General features: G+C 49.4%; 1 protein-coding gene across 1 annotated transcript in view; it reads right to left on the reverse strand.

Moving 5' to 3' along the window:
• Positions 1 to 362: 362 nt before the first annotated feature.
• The window catches only part of HEXA (hexosaminidase subunit alpha), a 31,632-nt gene continuing 13,360 nt past the window's right edge, over positions 363 to 18,634 (reverse strand). Inside the window, exons 2-14 of the mRNA XM_027553146.1 lie at positions 11,058 to 11,150; positions 9,982 to 10,047; positions 8,308 to 8,354; positions 7,690 to 7,800; positions 6,721 to 6,822; positions 5,766 to 5,898; positions 5,019 to 5,199; positions 4,039 to 4,125; positions 3,718 to 3,790; positions 2,884 to 3,067; positions 2,650 to 2,740; positions 1,628 to 1,732; positions 363 to 610 (exon numbers count right to left, since the gene is read on the reverse strand). Coding sequence (XP_027408947.1) covers positions 547 to 610; positions 1,628 to 1,732; positions 2,650 to 2,740; positions 2,884 to 3,067; positions 3,718 to 3,790; positions 4,039 to 4,125; positions 5,019 to 5,199; positions 5,766 to 5,898; positions 6,721 to 6,822; positions 7,690 to 7,800; positions 8,308 to 8,354; positions 9,982 to 10,047; positions 11,058 to 11,150 — 1,337 coding nt within the window. The 3' untranslated portion in view covers positions 363 to 546. The remainder of the gene's footprint in view (positions 611 to 1,627; positions 1,733 to 2,649; positions 2,741 to 2,883; positions 3,068 to 3,717; positions 3,791 to 4,038; positions 4,126 to 5,018; positions 5,200 to 5,765; positions 5,899 to 6,720; positions 6,823 to 7,689; positions 7,801 to 8,307; positions 8,355 to 9,981; positions 10,048 to 11,057; positions 11,151 to 18,634) is intronic.

Consider the following 18,634-nt stretch of genomic DNA (forward strand, 5'->3'; position numbering starts at 1 on the left):
GGCGGGGCTGTTCTGTGCCCAGGTTGGGCTGGGGCCCCTGCCGCTTCTGGGACTGCTTCGGTCGCCTGTGCTGTTGTGTTCCATGTACAGAAGCCTCAGGGGTCCAGGTGAGTCTAAGGATGGGGTGTGTGTCTGGACTCTGGTGAGCTAGGAGAGGCATCAAAACTCAGGCAGGGTAGGACAGCACGGAGGATACAAGTTTCGTTCCCAGCCCTCAACTTACAAGATCCCTCCAGGGGCAGATACTGAGCCCACGCTGGCTGGGCCCCACTGAGCCTATCACCCTTAGGAGCAGAAGGCCAGTCCTGGCAGTTCCCCTTCCCTAGGGCCACTCACATGTGTTTCCACACAGGTAATCCATGTTGGTTATAGAAAAACGCCACATCACTCTTTATTGGACGCCAGCGCCAGCACCAGCCCCCTTGTCTCTAGGCACAGGGGCACGTGGGCAAGGGGCTGCATCCCCCGGGCGGGGTGCAGTGGAAGCCTGGCCCCGCTTCCGCTCTCCTCGGGCCAGTACCCTCCTTGGTGCCGGGGGCTACTTGCTCAGGTTTGTTCAAACTCCATGTCACAGTAGCCTACGCTGAGGGGCTGGGCCTGGACACCACGCCTGCAAGAGGATGTTAAGAAACAGGTACCGTGAGTCCTCGAAGGCAGTTAGTTTTAGGCTCCAGCAACATCTTCTCCACCACAATCAACAGTCTCCCCTTCCCCCAGTTCAGTGGATTTCACGCTGTCACTAGACACCAAAATTCCTCGGGGTCTCGCTTCCAGAGATTCTTGCTGGGGTGGGGCTGTGTGTTGCGAGAATCTGCCATCTGGATCGGGTGCCTCAGTGATCCTGACACAGGGACACCTCGGAACCTTGAGGAATGCCTCCCTGCTTCTGTGCCCCAGCCCCAAATCATTCAGCCTCTTGAGAAAAAAGGTGGACGCCTACAATGTGCCCAGTGCTCTTGGCCCACTGAGCCCCCATTAATGGCTCTAAGGGGGCACCAAGGCACTGTCCAGCCCATCCACAGGGTGTGGGCATGAAATCTCAGCCTCACCAGTTCCAGGACCTGACCGATCTCTTTAGTGCACCTCGAGACATGCCTCCTTTATTATCCAAATAAGTTATCTGCTCAGAGATGGTAAGGAACTCGCTCAAAGTCACCCAGTAAATTAGACAGTAGAGGCTTAGACCCCACATGCCTGGCTCTCAGCCTGGGACTCTGCTCTCTATGAAGCTGTTTCCCCAGAGTCTCAAAACCAAGTCAATGAATGAACCAGGGAACTGACCCTCTTACGCAGGCCCATCCCAACTGGGACATGGGTGTCATGAGAACCCATAAGAGCACGGCCATGGATAAGAGCACAGACAGTGAAGGCAGTTCAAGTCCTGGTTGTGAGCAACTTTGGGCAAGTTACTGAACTTCTCTGTGCCTCAGCTGCCTGCCTCTGAAATGGGGATAAAAACTCCATCCCCTGATAGGGCTGTGGCGAAGACTGAATGAAGCAGTGTCAGCAGAGGGCTGAGCACAGGGCTTGCCCCCTCAACACACTTCTGCACGTGTTAGCTATTATCAGTGTTCTCTTCCTGTCAGGAAGGGATCCCCAGCCCCCAATCTGCCCATGGCCTGCTTACCTCAGCAGCTCACAGCGGAAGTGTGCCAGACGTTTAAAGGCAAAGTCCAGGTTGGACACCATCTTGTTGCTCCACAGCCTCTCAGCAACAGCCCCTGCTCTAGGCCTGCGGAAAGGAGAGGGGCACCCCGTTTGGGCTCTGGGTTCCCTGCAAGGGTGCTGGACACCCACAGCCTCTTGTTTAGGCACCCCGGACTAGCTCGGGGCCGAGGGATGTGACCGACACTTTAATCAGAGTGACAGCTCACTGGAGGGCTCCCCAGGACTGCCAGGGCCCCGCTTCATCTTCAGTAAAATGAGGATAGTGATCCCTCCTCCTCTCCCAAAGACACAGGGACCACAGTCCGTCTGAAAGGCATTGTAAACAGTTATTGATGGCAGTGGTGGCAGCTGTTCTCAAAATGTAAACTCTACACAGCCCCCAAGCTTGCTGAGGGGTAGCAGCACTCTGAGGAGACAGCAGAGAGGAGTCTTAGTACAGAGACTGGGCATCTCAGGGCTGGATCCTGAGCCATCCCGAAAACAAAATTCTCTCAACGTGCTCTCCAGACCTCCTTATCCCTGTGTGTGAAGTGGGGACAATGATCTCCATGTTGTTGGTTAGTTGTCATGTCCGAGTCACGTCTAACTCTTTTGTGACCCCATGGACTGTACCTTGTCAGGCCCCTCTGTCCATGGGATTTCCCAGGCAAGAATACTGGAGTGGGTTGCCATTTCCTTCTCCAGGGGATCTTCCTAACCCAGGGACCAAACCAAGTTTTCCTGCATTGCAGGCAGATTCTTTACCACTGAGCCCCAGGGAAGCCCAACAGTCTCCATGTGACACACCTAATGGGCTGCAGGCGCAAATACAGAAGTCAGGCAGGAGAGGACTGTTCCACACAAACAGAAGCAACAGCGCGAGGCCCCTTCTCTCCCAGGCCTGAGGACGGCACTTGGCTGGTGGTGGCTGGAGGGGACTGAGCCTGGGAGGGAGAGCCCATGCCACAAGCCCAACCCTCCACACCCCCAGAAAGCCCTTACCAGAGCCTGGGGACCAGGTTTGTGCTGTCCACATACTCTCCCCACATACAGGCCTCTCCGCCAATCACCAGGGCCTTCTGCTCAGGGCTACCTGAGGGAAAACAAGCAAAGACAGGCCTCAACCACCTTCCCAACGTGGTCCTCTCCTCAGGCCATTTCATCTGCTGATCTGAAATGTCCAACTCTCCTTCTCTCCCCCAGCTGCTTTGGCAGCAAGGAGAGCTCCCTGTTTACCTTCAAATGCCAGGGGCTCCACCAGGTAGATCTCCTTCCAGTCAGGGCCATAAGTTATATGGTTCAGGTACCAGGGGGCAGAAAGCAGGGCCCGAAAGCCAGCTCTGGTGACCAGTGCCAACTCCTTCACGTATTTTACTGGTATCTCTTCTCGCCATACCTGGATGATTGTGTCTGGCCGAACCTGTCACAAAAGGTCAAATGGCACAGAGGTTCCCGGGCCATGCAAGCAGCCCAGGCCAGGGGGGTGTGAGCCCCCTCTGCTCCCCAGCAGCAAAGCATTTCTCTGTGACCCCTAGCCACTGAACTTCTAGCCCAGTGCAGAGGCCAAGGCCCCCAAAGGCCCTAGGAGAGCTCCGTGCTGCCTCCTCCCCTAACCCCTCTGCAGCTGTCCTGTCTACACTGAGACAGTAACCCCAGCAGTGAACTAACAGAGGCAAGCAGTGGGGCCTAGAAAACTCATCAGGGGCTGTTATGTCCAAGTATCTCCAGATGTGTCTGAAGATGGGATGTGGTTCCTGCAGAGCCCATGATGTGGCAGGAAGGTGGGATCTTACTAGTTGATGATGAAGGAGAAGATAGCCCTGCTCCCAGGTCTGGAAGATCCTAGTCTATGACACAGGAATGAAAACCCAACCCATCATGCCAGTTTCAGGAATCCCAAGTAACCTAGCAGCACAAGTAACTCAATCGGTTCATAGTGAGGGAAGACAAATGGAGGCTCTGACACCCACACTCAGGGCTCAGAGCTCTGTATCCATGCAGAAGCAGGGAAAGGATGGGAGAGAAGAGGGAGGCCCTGAGGGGAGCACCTCTTCTCTGCCCCAGGCTCACCTTTACTTTATTATCAAACACCTCCTGCCACACCACGTAGCCCTTGCCATAGGCAGAGACAATGTCCAGTAGCCTAGAGAGTACAGAGAGTGTTTGCTCAGTTCCGAGAGGCTCTGAGCTACTGGTGCCAGTGCCCTGGGGGCAGAGCCTGGCTAGGGGCCCATTCCTGTCTGACCAGTTGGGAACCGACCACTCCAACCAGAAAGGACAGGACAGAGGACCCCTTCAGGGGCCCAGAAAGTGGTCCAGCAGGGCCTGGCCCTGCTATGGAAAGTGAGGACTCTGAAGGAGGGTGACTGCCCACTCCCGCTACGTCCTCACGTCTGGATGTAGAAGGATTCCAGCTTCTTGAAGTCATCACCAAAGCCTTTCTTCTTCATAAAGGCCTGGATATCTGGGTTGGACTTCCTGAATCCCAAGAGAAAATGAAGATTAATTCTTTTGACATCCTCAAAGCCCAAAGCTTGGGGATTTGTCACCTGGCCTCCCACAACTTTTTTTTTTTCTTCATCTGAAAAACCAATCAACTGAGGATCTCAAGAGGCCACAACTTTGGGGAGTATGGCTGAAAAAGCTAAGTGAAAGGGGACCACTGATATAGGCCAAGAAAGGCTAAGCTTGGACCTGAAGAGCTTCAAGTTCACTTCCAAAGAGAACACATCTCAGTCTCTCTGGGCCATGACATAAGGCTCTGAGGTCTTGACGCGGGCACACTGGATTCTGGTTTCCGTCTCTTACCTCCCACACCCTGGGCATATCCTGCTTTTTCCTTAATGTTTATTCTTTATTCCAAGTGTATACACAAGCATTGCTGTCTGTCACCCATGGCAGCTCCCTTGCTACACAATGTCTACATTTTATTTTTTCTCTCTCCTCCACTCTTTCCCCAGATCCAGCTCTAGTTCCCATTTCTCCAAGAAGCCTCTCAGCCTCTTTTGAGCTAAGGAAATCTGAGGGCTGGAACCTTATAATTTAATACTAATATATATTAGCCTCAAATTCATGTGTCCTGCCTCTTCAATCAGACTGTTTTAAACTATCAAAAGCAGGGACTATTTTTCTCTATCCTGATCTTTCCAAGACAATTCTGTGCCTGGAGGTGGTTTTTCTGTCAATATCTCAAGACTATGACAAGATCATAGACTTGCCAAGACCAGGTAGGGCCTCTTGGTAGGTGGAGAGAGGAAAGGCCGAAGGCCTGAGCCATCTGGATAGACAGCTGAGGAGCACCTGAAACACAGCTTCTTCAGGGCAAACATCTCCTCTGAGTAGGCCAGGATGGGAGGTCATAGGGCTCATACCAGCAGGTGAAATCAACCTCATCTCCTCCAAGGTGCAGGTAAAAGTCTGGGAAAACAGTACTGATCTCCAAGAAGAATGTGCTCATGAACTCGTAGGTGTTGTTGAGAGCCGGATTCACTGGCCCAAAGGTGCCAGAGGGGTGAGACCCAGAGTAGCAAGGAGTTAATAATCCAGGGACACCTAAGGCAATAGAGAATCTGAAGCTAGTGTCAGAAATACACAAACCCCACGTATAGTCAGATACATGATGACCATCATGTTCATAGACATTCCCTCAGGAGCACTCAGACAATCACTGACATAAGCATTTAGTGACAATCAAAGAAATACATGTCCACAGATCATACCCAGACAACTGTCACACACTCCTGCTGCCTTGACACATTCTTCCACTGGGGTCACCCTTGCTCCCAGAGCGTGCTCTCCTCACGTAGTCTGCCAGCAGAAAAGCAGAGAGCCTGATCTAGACAGACTGGCAAAATCTTTCTTCCACTCTGGGCACAATGACCTACAAGGGCATTATCAGGCAAGGACATCTGAGAAGAATTTGCCCATGTTTTAATAGTAAGAAGTGTCTTCTTTCGCCCAAAGTAAATTCTGCCTATCTAAATTCCCAGTGGAAGAAGTTGATGGAAAATATTCTTCCAGAGACCAAGGCTGGGGCATGCTACATCCAAGAGTCAACATCCTAACTCCCCATTGAAGGGAATTAGTGGACTCCCTCCAACTGCAGACATGATTCTTACCTGGCCCCCAGGACAGAGTGTGGCCAGGAGTGTCAAACTCTGCCAGCACCCGGATACCCCGAAGCCGCGCATATTCAATCACCTCCTTCACATCCTGTGCTGTGTAGATGTGGGTAGCAGGGTTGTAGGACCCCTGAAAGGCACAAAACACATTCAGGATCCCATTTCCTGAAGGTTAGCAGAGGAGAGGATATTCAAAATGGCTTCAGGCCCCCCTGGATATCAGAAAATCTGCCCACAGGGCTTCCCTGGTGGCAGAGTAGATAAGAATCCACCTGCCAATGTAGGGGACCCGGGTTCGATCCCTGGTCCAAGAAGAACCCATATGCCTCCGAGCAACTAAGCCTGGGTGCCACAACTGCTGAACCCGTGTTCTGGAGCCTGCGAGCTGCAACTATTGAAACCTGCATGCCTAGAACCTGTGCTCTGCAAAAAGAGAAGCCACTGCAATGAGAAGCCCACGCACTGCAACCATGGAGTAACCTCTGCTCGCCACAATTAGAGAAAGCCCACACAGCAATGAAGACCCAGCACAACCAAAAATAAATGCATAAAATTATTTTTAAAAAAGAAAGAAAACCAACCCACAGCCTGTTGATATCAGGTGCTGTCTTCAAGGAACTGTATCATAATTTCCCACAAGCTGTCCGTTCATTGTCTTATTTCAGTGCCATGATGCCAGTGAGACAAATAAGGTAGTTATTATACCCAGCTAACAAAATATTAATAAATAAAAAAATAGGACCAGGAAAGATTCTCTCCTGAAGGTCACAGAGGAAATTAATGGTACAGTTTAGACTTGAACCTGACTCCAAAGCCAGTGCCCTTCTCCTATATGTGAGTGTGTCCCTTAAACTGGCTAGTTAGGAGGAGGGCTGATGTCCTTTGCTAGCAGGGCCATAGCCAGAGTCAGACTTCAAGCCATCAACTTGGTTTGGGTAAAATCGAAACATACCTTTTTGGTGAGTTCTGGAAAAGTGAAGCTCTCGTATGGGAAAGAAGAGTCATCGACCAGATGCCAGTGGAAAACGTTGAATTTATTGTACGCCATGACATCCTATAGGTCAGAGCACACACTGTGAACCCAGTACAACTTCTCCAGCTTTGGCCCCAAGCTTGGCAGGCCACGCCACACACTTTCCCAGGCTCAACCTGCCCCAGCTTCTTGCTAAGTGTTCACAGGTTCTCTGTATCAGACCTTCCCATCAGGTTGTGCCTGCCATGGAGGGAAGGGGAAGACCCTGAACATCCAAAGACGGCTGACAGAGCAGTATCTCCTCTGTGGGGATGAGTTACAGTCACACTGGGAGAAGGGCTGCAGCTCTGTGGTACCTTGGGGTCAGGAAGTCCCACAAGACCGTGGAAACTAATATTTCCTCTTGCCACTTGGTTTGGGTTGTCGGATTAGTGTTTATCCAAAACTGTGAGGTCTGTTGTGAATTTAATAGCCTTATAAGCCATAAATCTCAGACGTCAAGACTGGTAGATGTCCACTTCTCTGGTTCCATCAGAACACCAAAGGAATACTTAGACATGTAAGTCAGATGGGTAACTGTCAGCTAAGACTGCCCATCAAATTCTAGACAGTTAGGATCATCCTCAGCTAAGGCTCCTGAACATCTGTTTCCTAAGACTTTATACTAACTAAAGATAGCTGCCCTTGTTCAGAGAAGCCAATTCCCCAGCCCACCTCCTCTGTCACTGGAGATGGCCCGGACAGTGGTCCTCAGTAGCCAGCGGGGTACGCTTAAATCACTCGTTATTTTTTTGAATCTTGGAGCAGGTCATCTTTTACATTTTTCCCAGGAACCCATAAAGTTACATAAATGCTCTCTGTAACTCCTTAAGAATATGGCACCAGATCTATCTGTTGTCCCATCACCCCAGAATCCTAAGGGCAAAGAAAGCCTTAAGGCCTGTGTACCAGAGTGTCCAGGATGCTAGCCAGTGGCAGGTAATGGCGAGACGTATCCAGCAACAAGCCCCGGTGAGGGAAGCGAGGGAAGTCCTCAATATCCGTCTTGTTGACATAGAACTGTGTGGACCAAACATTGAACATGTCAGGAGTCTAAGGCAATTCACCAGTGGGGTAGAGGGGGATGAGAAAAGTCTTCTGAGATCCCTGAAAACCCAACCAGCTGACAGTTCTTCAGGGTAACTATCTCCACAAACACCCCACACCTCCAAATGAATGACCATAAGCATGTACCTCTCCAGAGAGTAACTTTCCCCTGCCAGCCAATGCAGCTGTCCCACACACCACTCAGCTCATATGTACCAAATTCTCACTGACTCAATATGTTCAAAGCAGTGTGGTCTCAGGGTCATTGCTCAATAATGATTCAGGGGAACTAAGTTATACCCCAACTGGCAAAATCTACCAAACCAGTTTCCACCCATTATCTCTGTGAATACTCTTTTTGGGACCATCTCAAGCCACTAGGACTCTGTTTTAGGCAAAAGAAGGTATTTCCAGGACTCTCAATATTGGGAGCAAATGCCAGAGATTTAAGAAGAGCCCTTTTTGAAGGCCCACACTCACCGTGCCCTCAGGAGATCTCCATATAAGCTGGCTAAATGTCTCCAGACCTAGGGAAGTAGAAAGGCAGATGTAAAGACTTAGGGAGGTGGGTAAAGAGTTAGAACCATCTGGAAGGTTCCTATGTGGCAGAGCACAGTGCTTGGGCATACAGTGAAATGAAATCTAGTGTAGGCTGCATGCTTCTCAACAGCTAGAAAAGGGGGACAATAGGAAGCCAGTATCGATTTTACTGTCTTTTATTTTGGAAGCGGGCAGTGTAAGGGGGTTTGTGCCCCTCCTAGCAATACACTCACCCACATGCCTCGTATATAAACCCTAAGTCTTGAATTCACAAAGATATTAAGAAGAGAGGCCAGAGCATTAAATGCTCTCAACAGCTGGGGCCTATGAGGACATATGAAAGGACAAGCCAGCTCACAAGGGGATAAATAGTTCAGGGGATAATACTCATTAGGAGCTAAGGGAGCTGATAAAAGGGGGCCTCCAACCTGCTGCCTCTTCACTTTGAATTGTGAGAATGTGATCATAAACTTGAGTTTCATAAACTCAACGAGATCATAAACTTGTGGGTCCACAGCTGGACCCCAAAGACAAAGAAACATCCACTTTTCCTCTTCAGACCCTGTGAACAGAACCAACTATAGGGAGCTGAGATCTGGCAGGTAGCAACTACCCCAGGAGACTGGACACAGACTCCTAGATTCCGGTGAGGCCCAAGGGCAGGCATGCTGTGTCCAGAGCACTAGATGTTCTCAACAGCTGGGCCCTCACTTCTACAAACCCAGCAGAAGCCCTGTAAAAGATTCCCAGAATCCTAAATTTTCAGAATTTAAAAATCTGTGAGACCTTTGGGGTCACTGAGCACCTCCTTTGAGGCCAACTTCCAGTGTACCATTTGGGCTTCTCTCCAGTCTGACGTTGACGCCTGGCACTTGGGGTCCCAGAACTCCCCACTTTAACCTGACTAATTGTTAACACCCACACAAAATGTAGAAGAGGGCAGAAAGGGGAGTCAGCATGCTATTTCTCCAAAACGCAGGGGAGGGGAGGAGGGGCTAGGGAATAAAGACAAACTGAAACAAGGTTTGGAGTTCAGTGAGAACTTCCCTCATTCACCGGCAGAGCTCTTACCAAAACGGGTGGAAGTGTTTGGCTAAGTCTGCGTCTAGGGACCAAATACCTTCTCAGTGGACCAGGAGGAAGGGCAGGGGCCTATCGCCCGTTGGCTAGCAAAGTCCTCATTTATCACTGTTTACCTCTTTTTGACATTTATCTCTTTATTTTGATGTAGATTTCCTTTTTAAAGAGCCCTTCCAATCTTGGGTCCGTGGTGAGAGCTGAACAAACTGTGTGCGTGGCAGGGTGGGCTCCTCTCCCCAGCTGCCTGCCCCTGCTGGTGCCTGCCATCCACCTGCAGGGACTCCCTCTGCTTCCCAGAGTGCCTGCCAGGGGAGTGGCTGTCGCTGCACAGGCTGTGACACCTGCCAGCTGCTGGAGGCAGCGGTGAGGAGAACACTCCCTGCAGGGAGTTGAGGAAATACTCCAACTGCTCTCCATAAAGCAAGTTCCTAAGCTGGGGGTATTTGCCTGGCCCCCAGTCCTGCCCCTCACCCCACCAGTGCCCACCTTCCCACATCATCCTTCTCTCTCCCAGCATCAGCCCCATCTTGTTACCTCGCAGGGCGCCCCAGACAGTCTCGGAGAGGAGGAGACTCTGCTCATCATTTATGGTCAGTGTGTCTGAAACGACAGAAAGGATTCCATTAGGTTAAGGATTTCTACCCTCAGATTACAGAGAATCACATATTCTCTGTAAAACCTCGGATTAAAAACCAACAATAAGGAACTTTCCTGGTGGTCCAGTGGTTAAGACTGCGCTTCCACTGCAGGGGGCACGGGTTCGATCCCTGGTCAGGGAACTAAGATCCCGTATGCCGTGGGAAAAACAACAACAACAACAAACAAACACATTTTTTCTTTCAAAGAAGAAGCATTCCCTGAGGGAGCAGTGCTGATACTCAGGCCTGGGGCCAGAGTGGGAGGGTGGTCACCCAGTGACTCTGAGGCCCCGGAAAATGGTGTGTGAGGAGGGGCAGGCTCGCGTGGAATCCTCTGCAAAGCACCCCCTGCCCTGTGGGTCAGTTTCCCCACCAGAAACACGGATTCCTGCCAGGCTTTAGCTCAAAGGACAAAGGGGGAAAGGGATGCTTGGAGGGGTGAGTCCAGGTTACAATGTTCCCAGAGCCTTTGAAGTCACCCCCCTCTCCCTTTGTCTCCAAGCTTCAGCTACTTCCTCAGCAATGTGAGGAAGAAGCCAAGACCTGAATGTTCACTTTGCACACTGAGATGTCCCCAAATGCTGCTGCTCAGGGCAGCCACAGGACGAATGACTTGGCTTCATCTCAGTTCAAATGGCCAAAAACTCCTTCTCTCTCTAGTGTAGGGTCTCTAAGAGAAAAACCAACCAAGTGCATAAGTTCCTAAAATGCCAGAGGGATTATATTCAGTTCAGAAGGTAGGTGTCCCGTGGGACTCAGTGATTAGCCAGTGTGACGTTCACGGCCAACCTTCAGACGCTGGTTAGAGTGCACAGGAAAAGCTCTCCTTTGACGGTTCTGGGCACTTGGTGACCCTGCCCCCACCCTCCTGGAGGGCTCCAGGCCTAGCATCTGCAACTGAGGGCAGGCCATCTGGAGTTAGAGCTCCAGACAAGTGCTGGCTTCTAGAACAAGGAACGAAGTGGTACTTACAGTTCTCTACAGACCCCAAAGAAGGAAACTGGTCACATCCAGGAGTGACAACAAGGACCACCAATGAATTCTTCTCTGATGTATGCCGTTTTTCTGCAAGGACAGGGTAATAAACTCAGTGGGGCTGACTTGCCGCCAGAAACATCAGGCAAAACCAAGGCCCTACAGGAGGGACCCCAACTCTAGTTCTTTCAGTTTGTGTGTGGTAAGAGGGAAAGGGGGGCGGACAGCTGCCCTTGGCACAGGTGCCACCTAGTCACCTGTTTGACTTGTTCTCTGGGGTCGTGTTCCCCTCCCCCCAGTGACCCACCCTGGCCCTTGCATGATGGACCTGCCAGCAGCTCTTTGCAACCAGGGCTCTCTGTTTCTGGCTTACAGGGGTTCAAAGACCGCAACAACTGCGTCTGAACTAGAGGTGGCTCTGGAGTATTGCTAGTCAAAGTGTGGTCTGCAGATTAGCTGATGTGCCAGTGGTGTTACTGGTTGGTCAACAGATAGGAAGCTTATATGACTCCAGAGTGTAAGTCAGTTATGTCAGAGAAAACACAGTTTAGTGCTAACAGTTTCTTGTAACAAGCTTTTCTTGATGAAGGGAAGTTTTACATTCTGGTGAATATGCTTCTCATCTCATTGCAGACTGGCACTTGAAGTAGCACTGCTCTGGAGGGTTGCAGATGAAGGCGTCCAGCTTTGTAACAGGTTAGGAGCTGATGAGGAGCTAGGTGACAGGAGGGTCTGCCGTGCAGAGGGGGCCGCAAATGGCTTAGCTGGCACTCCAGCAAAGGTATGTAGCCACCAGACCATCCTGTTTCCTTCCTTCCTCTTCCCAAACAGGTTCTCTGTCCAAGGCAGACTTCTACCCAACAGTGAAAAGCCACTCAGTTGGAGACAACATACTATCTAATACAGTTCAACAGATCCCAGTCTACACAGGAAAAAAAAAAAAAAGCACCAAACCAAAACACAAATGGACAGTCTCTTCCCATCCTCCCACTGGTTCTTGTCCATGACCTTCAGGGTGGTACTGATTGTACCAACCCCAAGCATGAACCTCAGTGAACTCCCTCTATTCTGTTTCTGGAGCCACATTTGTCCCCATTGCCACCATGACATCCATGACTTCCTATGGAACTACAAAGTCAGGGGTAGGATGGTCTGGCACAGTGCAGGGAGAGAGGATTCAGAGCCACATTGGAATCCCGAACATTATCCATCTGTAGGCAGAAGGAACTCAGGAGCCTTGAACACAAGGAAGCCTGCTTAATCTCCTGCTCACTATACCACATGGCTGCATCTTGGTTTTCAGGCTGGCCAAGAAGCAAGCCAATCAGAGGTCCTTTCCTACTAGCAAGAGCAAACACATTCTTTCCCCTGCTGGTAAACACCCTGTTGCCCCACACTAACACCTGCTTATACCCTGGAGGCAGAAGAGAATTTGAGGCTATTCTAGAACAGGCCAACTCACAGCTCCATTCTAAACCCTGAAGACTCATGCCCACAACACAGAAGGACAACCAGACTGTCAGGGCAGGGAGTGCGCTCGACCCAGAATGTGCAGGGCCATCTCTACAAATCCCAAAGACCAAGGAGGGCTTCACTGAGAGGCAGGCATGAAGAGAACTATAATATCTCTCCTTAAACTACCGCCTTGTCCCTCGTCTCCTTGTCCCCACCAGACCCCACACACCACAGAGCCCCAGTATCACTGTGTGGAGAGTTCATCTGCACATCTACCCGGCAGGCATGCCAAAGAGGGCAAGGGTCCTAAGCTATCATCTTACCCTTCTGGACTTCAGTCTACCAAATAGAGAAATCTCAGCTCCCTAATACAACTGCCACTCCCCATCCTGAGGACGAGAGAGGCTGCACAAACACCAGGCTTATCTGAACTCTTACTGAGAAGACAAGGGAACATGTAATTGCTGTTATCATATTTTGGTTTTTCTAAAACACACCTGCACTTCATTCTCTAAATCCCTGGTCTTTTAAGAAGGGAAAGGTCACAGACTCCTTTGAGGATCTGACAAAAATGAAAGGACTTTTCCCCTAGAACAAGGCCCCTCATTTAAGGACTTATCTCTCCACCCCTGGCCACCCATCTCATGGTGAAGAAGCCCTATCTTAAGTGCTCTCAGTGACTCATACGGGTCTGGGTTGATTAAAAAGACACAGAGTCATGGCTGCTGCTTAAACAAGCTCTGAGGAGGAAGGACCGGAGTAGGTGGTGATGTGAGAGCTGGCAAAACAGGAGGGACACTGGGTCATTTAAACGGATGTAAACAGAGGCCATCATTGTAGTTTCCGCCTCCAAGTCGCTACTCTGAAGAGAACAGGAAATAGGGGACAGGCAAGCTGCCTCTACACACACCCACACCCCTGCACTGGGAGGGACTGAGGTGTGGGAAGCAGGGTCTGGCAAACAGCTGGCTCACCAGCAATCGCACGGGCGCCCTTGCAATGGGCCTGGGCAGGACAGCAGGAAATTGAAGGCTCCAGTGCTCAGGAAGCAGCATGGAAAACAGAGCACTGAGCTGGGAGATCAGGAAGGGTTAGTTCTGGCTCAGTTCTGCTGCTGCCAAGCTGAGTGAGTCCTGTGGCTCCCACTTCCTCCCTGGTAAACAATGGCAGGGTGGGACCATTGTTTACTGGCTGCTCCTCCTCAGGGCCAACAGCTCAGGATTCCACAGACAAACCACACAGCCTGGGGTTCCCTTCCAGACCACTGCTCCCTCATCCCCCTGCTTTCACGGAAGCCCGCTCTTTCCCGGGTTCAATGCAAAGTCTGTATTTTTTTTTTAAGAAGTTAAAAAAATTCAAGGACTTCCCTGGCAGTCCAGTGGTTAAGAATCCATGCTTCCAATGCAAGGGATGCAGGTTTGATCCCTGGTTGGGGAACTGAGATCCCACATGCCACCTGGTGCAGCCAAAAAAGAAAAGAAAAAAAAAAAGGCAAACAGCCCAGAAGTATTTATAGAAAAAAAGTTATCTTCAGCACCCCTCTTCCTCTCTGATAGGATAACCACTGTTAATTTTCTCTCCTTATCCCTCTCTTTTTAGCACAGTTTTGCCTTATTCATCACAGGTCAGGTCTGGAGGTGGAACTCTTTAGAACAGGGGAACCTGAGACCATTTTATCACCCAAATCCCACTGTTTGTGCTGTGCGGGTCCCAGAACTATGACCCTTCCATTTCGTTTCTGTTCTCCCTCCTCTGCCGTCTTCGCTTCCTTCCTGTTGCCCGAGATGTGGGCACCTCCAACACCATCGAGCCAATGTTCTTAACAGTCATCCCTTCCTTCTGTTGCATGTAGGGGGCAAAACCCTCAACCTGGATCCATCGAACATCTGCCTTTGGTGCACCTAATCCTGGTCTCTCATCTTGGCTGGGCCCTTGATGCCGTCCTGAAAATCCCCACCACCACTGCTTTTTCCCAGTCTCTGCAACAGCTATTTCAGACTTGTACCATTTCTTCAAGTCCACAACCATTTTGCCACTTGCTTTAATCTCAGCAGAAAGCCAGAAGGGAAGCCTGCCCACCCCCACCTTCCCCTCCTCCCTGACAAAACTGCCTGCCACACACACCTGGTCTTCTCCTCTCCTGCCTCAGTGGAAGGGGCTTCCTTTTACCTGTGGTCTGCAACTCTCCCCGGGCTCCTCTTGTATAAATTATTCCCTTTTCCCCCATGTCTTCAAATTATTTCTTTTTGCAATTCTCTCCCATCAGCATTAAAATATTTGCATGTCTTCCTGGTCTCAACTCATCCCGAAGAGTCTCTCTTTCTGTCGCCTTCTGGTTACAAAGAAACTCTATAGGAAATGTAGGCTGAGCAGCTCAGTGCTAAATTTTAAAGTCACATAGATCTGGGTTCAAATCTTGGCTGACACTTTCTAGCTGTGGGACCCTGAGCAAGTTATTTTCCCCTCTGAGCTGCAGGTTCCTCATCTGGTGACCATAACAGTATCTAGCCTATTGGGCTGTTGAGAAGATTAAATGAGTTAATGCATGTAAAGTGCTTAGCTCAGAGCCCGGCACATAAGAGGAGATGTGTGCACAGTCCTCTCTGTAGCCACTTTCTGACATCCTCTCGGCTCCTCAGTCCACTATAATCTAGCTTCCTTCACCATCACTCCTGGGAAAATACCTTCACCAAGGACCTGTGGTTCTGCAACTAAATGCAAGGGATTTTTTCAATTCATTCATTCATTTATCAGTTAATTTATTGAGCACTTACTATGTGCCAGGCTGTCCTAAGTGCTGGGGATACAACAGCAATCAAAACAGACAAAAATCCCTGCTTTAGAGAAGCAGCATTCTACTGACACTCACTTCTGGGCCTCTTGGCAGCATCAGACAGCCCTGGCCTTCTTGAAACTAAACTCCCTCAGCTTAAGGGCCACTTTCTGTCTTGGTCTTCCTTCTCAGGCCTTGAACATGCTTCCTTGTTCTCCTTTTCCTTCATCCTCCCCTACATGCTCATGTCCCCAAGCTTCCAGACTTCTCCTTTTCTCCTCACTTTACACTCTCTCAGGACAATGTCATCCACTTCCAGGGTGATTGATGATTCTTAAGTCTACCTTCCCTTCTGGAGCTGTAGACTCATACACCTCCACTCAGATGTCTCAAAAGCACTTTGAAACTTAGACACAGAATTGAACTAACTCTATATTAATCTTCCTAGCTGACCTTCTCTCTCAATTTGATAATAACACCATCTATTGAGTCACCCAAACCAGAAACCTCCTCCTCCCATTTTTCTGAGTAGATCAAAAGATCATTCACGTATACTTATTGACTGTGTCACTTCAGTTCAGTTCAGTCGCTCAGTCATGTCCGACTCTTTGCAACCCCATGAATCACAGCACACCAGGCCTCCCTGTCCATCACCAACTCCCAGAGTTCACTCAGACTGTATGTGGCAAATCCTGTGCTAAGCATTCAGATCTGTTGTTGTTGTTTAGTTGCTCAGTCGTGTCTGACTCTTTTGTGACCCCATGGACTGTAGCCCACCAGGCTCCTCTGTCCATGGGATTTCCCAGGCAAGAATACTGGAGTGTGTTGCCATTTCCTTCTCCAGGGGATCTTCCTGACCCAGGAATCAAACTCCTACATTGGCAGGTGGATTCTTTACCACTAGGGAAGCCCAAGCACTAAGATTATATAAACTAATAAGAGGGAGAGGGACCCTGGTGGTCCAGCAGATAAGATTCCACATTCCCATTGTAAGGGGCCCAGATTCAATCCCTGGTTGGGGAAGTAAGATTCCATATACTGCAACTAAGCCCACGCACCAAAACTACTGAGCCTGCGTGTTCTAGAGCCTGTGCACAACTAGAGAAGCCCAAGCGCTGCAATGAAGACCCAGTGCAGCCAAATAATAATAAAGGAAAGATCTAACTAAGTGTTGTGACTACAAAGTTGATAGTGGCTCTTGACCTCATCAGCATCTTCCCACTCGCATTGGGTTAAATGCCTTAATTCAGCCTTTTGTGAATTTTCACCTAGATTATAAACAAATCTCCCAAGTTGTTCTCCCTACTTCCATTTATATACCATGTCAATCGACTATCCTTTGTGATCTTTTAAAATGAAAGTCAGATTATGACTTTCAAAATCCTACGGTGGTTCCCCACAGATTTCAGGATAAAGTGCAGAATTTGCTGAATGATTATACAAACTTGTCTTTCTCTGCTCCTGTTTGGGAACTCTCCCAGGAGCACAGTGAACTCTTTACAGAACTCTGAAAGTGCTACATTTTCTCACTCTTTTTCTTTGCATGTATTGCTTCCTCCAATTGAAACAAACTTTGGATTGCCTCCATATCTCACCTGATTAAGAAACAGCTCTGGTTTTCCTTCTGTAAAACTTTGTCAGTCCCCTCCCCTTTCCTAGCAGACCTTCCTATGTGATCATGAAGCAACATATACATACATTTTTCATAACAGGTATCTTAATATATGCTGTTTATTTGTCTGTCTCCTCACCAAGGCTGTGAGTTCCTCAACAGCAGGGACCAATCTCAGTGTCTTTGTATTCCCAGTGCCTGACACACGGTAGTCATTCAATAAATGTTTGCTGAAAAGAAAAAATGAATGATGCTAGAATGTTTTAAATGCATATTTAATTCTATATATGCATAATGACTGTGCTACACAATAATCAGGTATAAATGGCAAACAGTTAATATAGAGATAACTTTTATACACCCAAACCTAGTATTTCTGAAGATCTAAGATTCAGTTGCCATGCTGTGAATGCTCAGTCGTGTCCGACTCTTTGCGACCCCATGGACTGTAGCCCTGCAGGCTCCTCTGTCCATGGGATTCTCCAAGCAAGAATACTGGAGTGGGTTGCCATTCCCTTCTCTAGGAGATCTTCCCGATCCAGGGACTGAACCTCTGTCTCTTGTGTCTCCTGCATTGGCAGGCGGGTTCTTTACCACTAGTGCCATCTGGGAAGTGGGATTCAGGTGGTGGATAGCAATAAGACACCCAGACATCCAGAAAGTGCCTTTTCAGATACTGCTCTAAAGACTCTTCGGTCCACAAATCCAAAGATTTGGGTCTTTCTACTTCTCTGGAAGGCAGTACTCCTTCCTGCAACAGATATCTGGAAACCACGTCTTCACCTCAGTGCGTAATAGTCTGTCCCTCGACCCACGCTGCTCCTCCCTGAATCAAAACATTTCCATCACAGCAATGTGTTAATTCACAGACTCTTAGCAGCATGAAGAAAATACCACTCGCTTTGGTAATAAAGTGGCATGTGTTTTGGCTTCTGGAGTAAAAACTAAGGAAGTCAACCCAGTCAGTCTCTGGCACATCCCACTCATTCGGGTCTGCCCTGCCCAGCAGTCCTGTGCTCTCCTTGATGGGGCCGGTGCTGGTTCTTCCTCTCCCTCCCACCTTTATATGCATGGCATCCAGGCTTCCTCTCCCCACACTTGACCTAATGAGAGCCCTTGGAATCATTCATTTCTCACTCATTCCAACAAGGATATACCGAGCACTTACTGTGCATCTGGACCTGTGGTAGGTACTGGGATGGTTAAAAGGAAAAACAAGCCCTGGTCCCTGCCCTTGAGGAGCTCACAGTCTAGTGGGAGAGACAAATATAAACAACAGTTACAAAACAGTGTGATTAAGGCTACAGTAGATATTATAGCTGCCTCCTTCCAGAGGCAGAGAGGAAGACTTAACCTTGGAAGGGGACGTCTGAGCAGGACTTTGAACCCTGAGTTGGAGTTTGCCAGCTACCAAGAGGGAAAAGGTATTCTAAGCCTGGGCAGCTGCTGATACACAAGAGCAGTGGTGCGTCCAGGAGAAGAGGCAAGGCTGCCCTGTCAGACTTCTCCTGGTAAAGTGGGAGTCTGAGAATCTCCCTGCCCCGGCCTGGAGCCCCCGAGTGCTGCTGAACTCTGTCTGGACCATGGTGCCTCCTCCCATGAGTTCTACAGTTCTCTTCCCTCCATAGATTACTAATACCTACTCTGAAGTACAATCCATCTAGCCCATAGGTGAATCCTGAATGTTTCCCCTTCTGTCTTCTTTTGTAAAATTTGTAGTTAGAAGTTTTATTT

This window comes from Bos indicus x Bos taurus, chromosome 10, assembly GCF_003369695.1.
Source record: "Bos indicus x Bos taurus breed Angus x Brahman F1 hybrid chromosome 10, Bos_hybrid_MaternalHap_v2.0, whole genome shotgun sequence".
Classification (NCBI taxonomy): domain Eukaryota; kingdom Metazoa; phylum Chordata; class Mammalia; order Artiodactyla; family Bovidae; genus Bos; species Bos indicus x Bos taurus.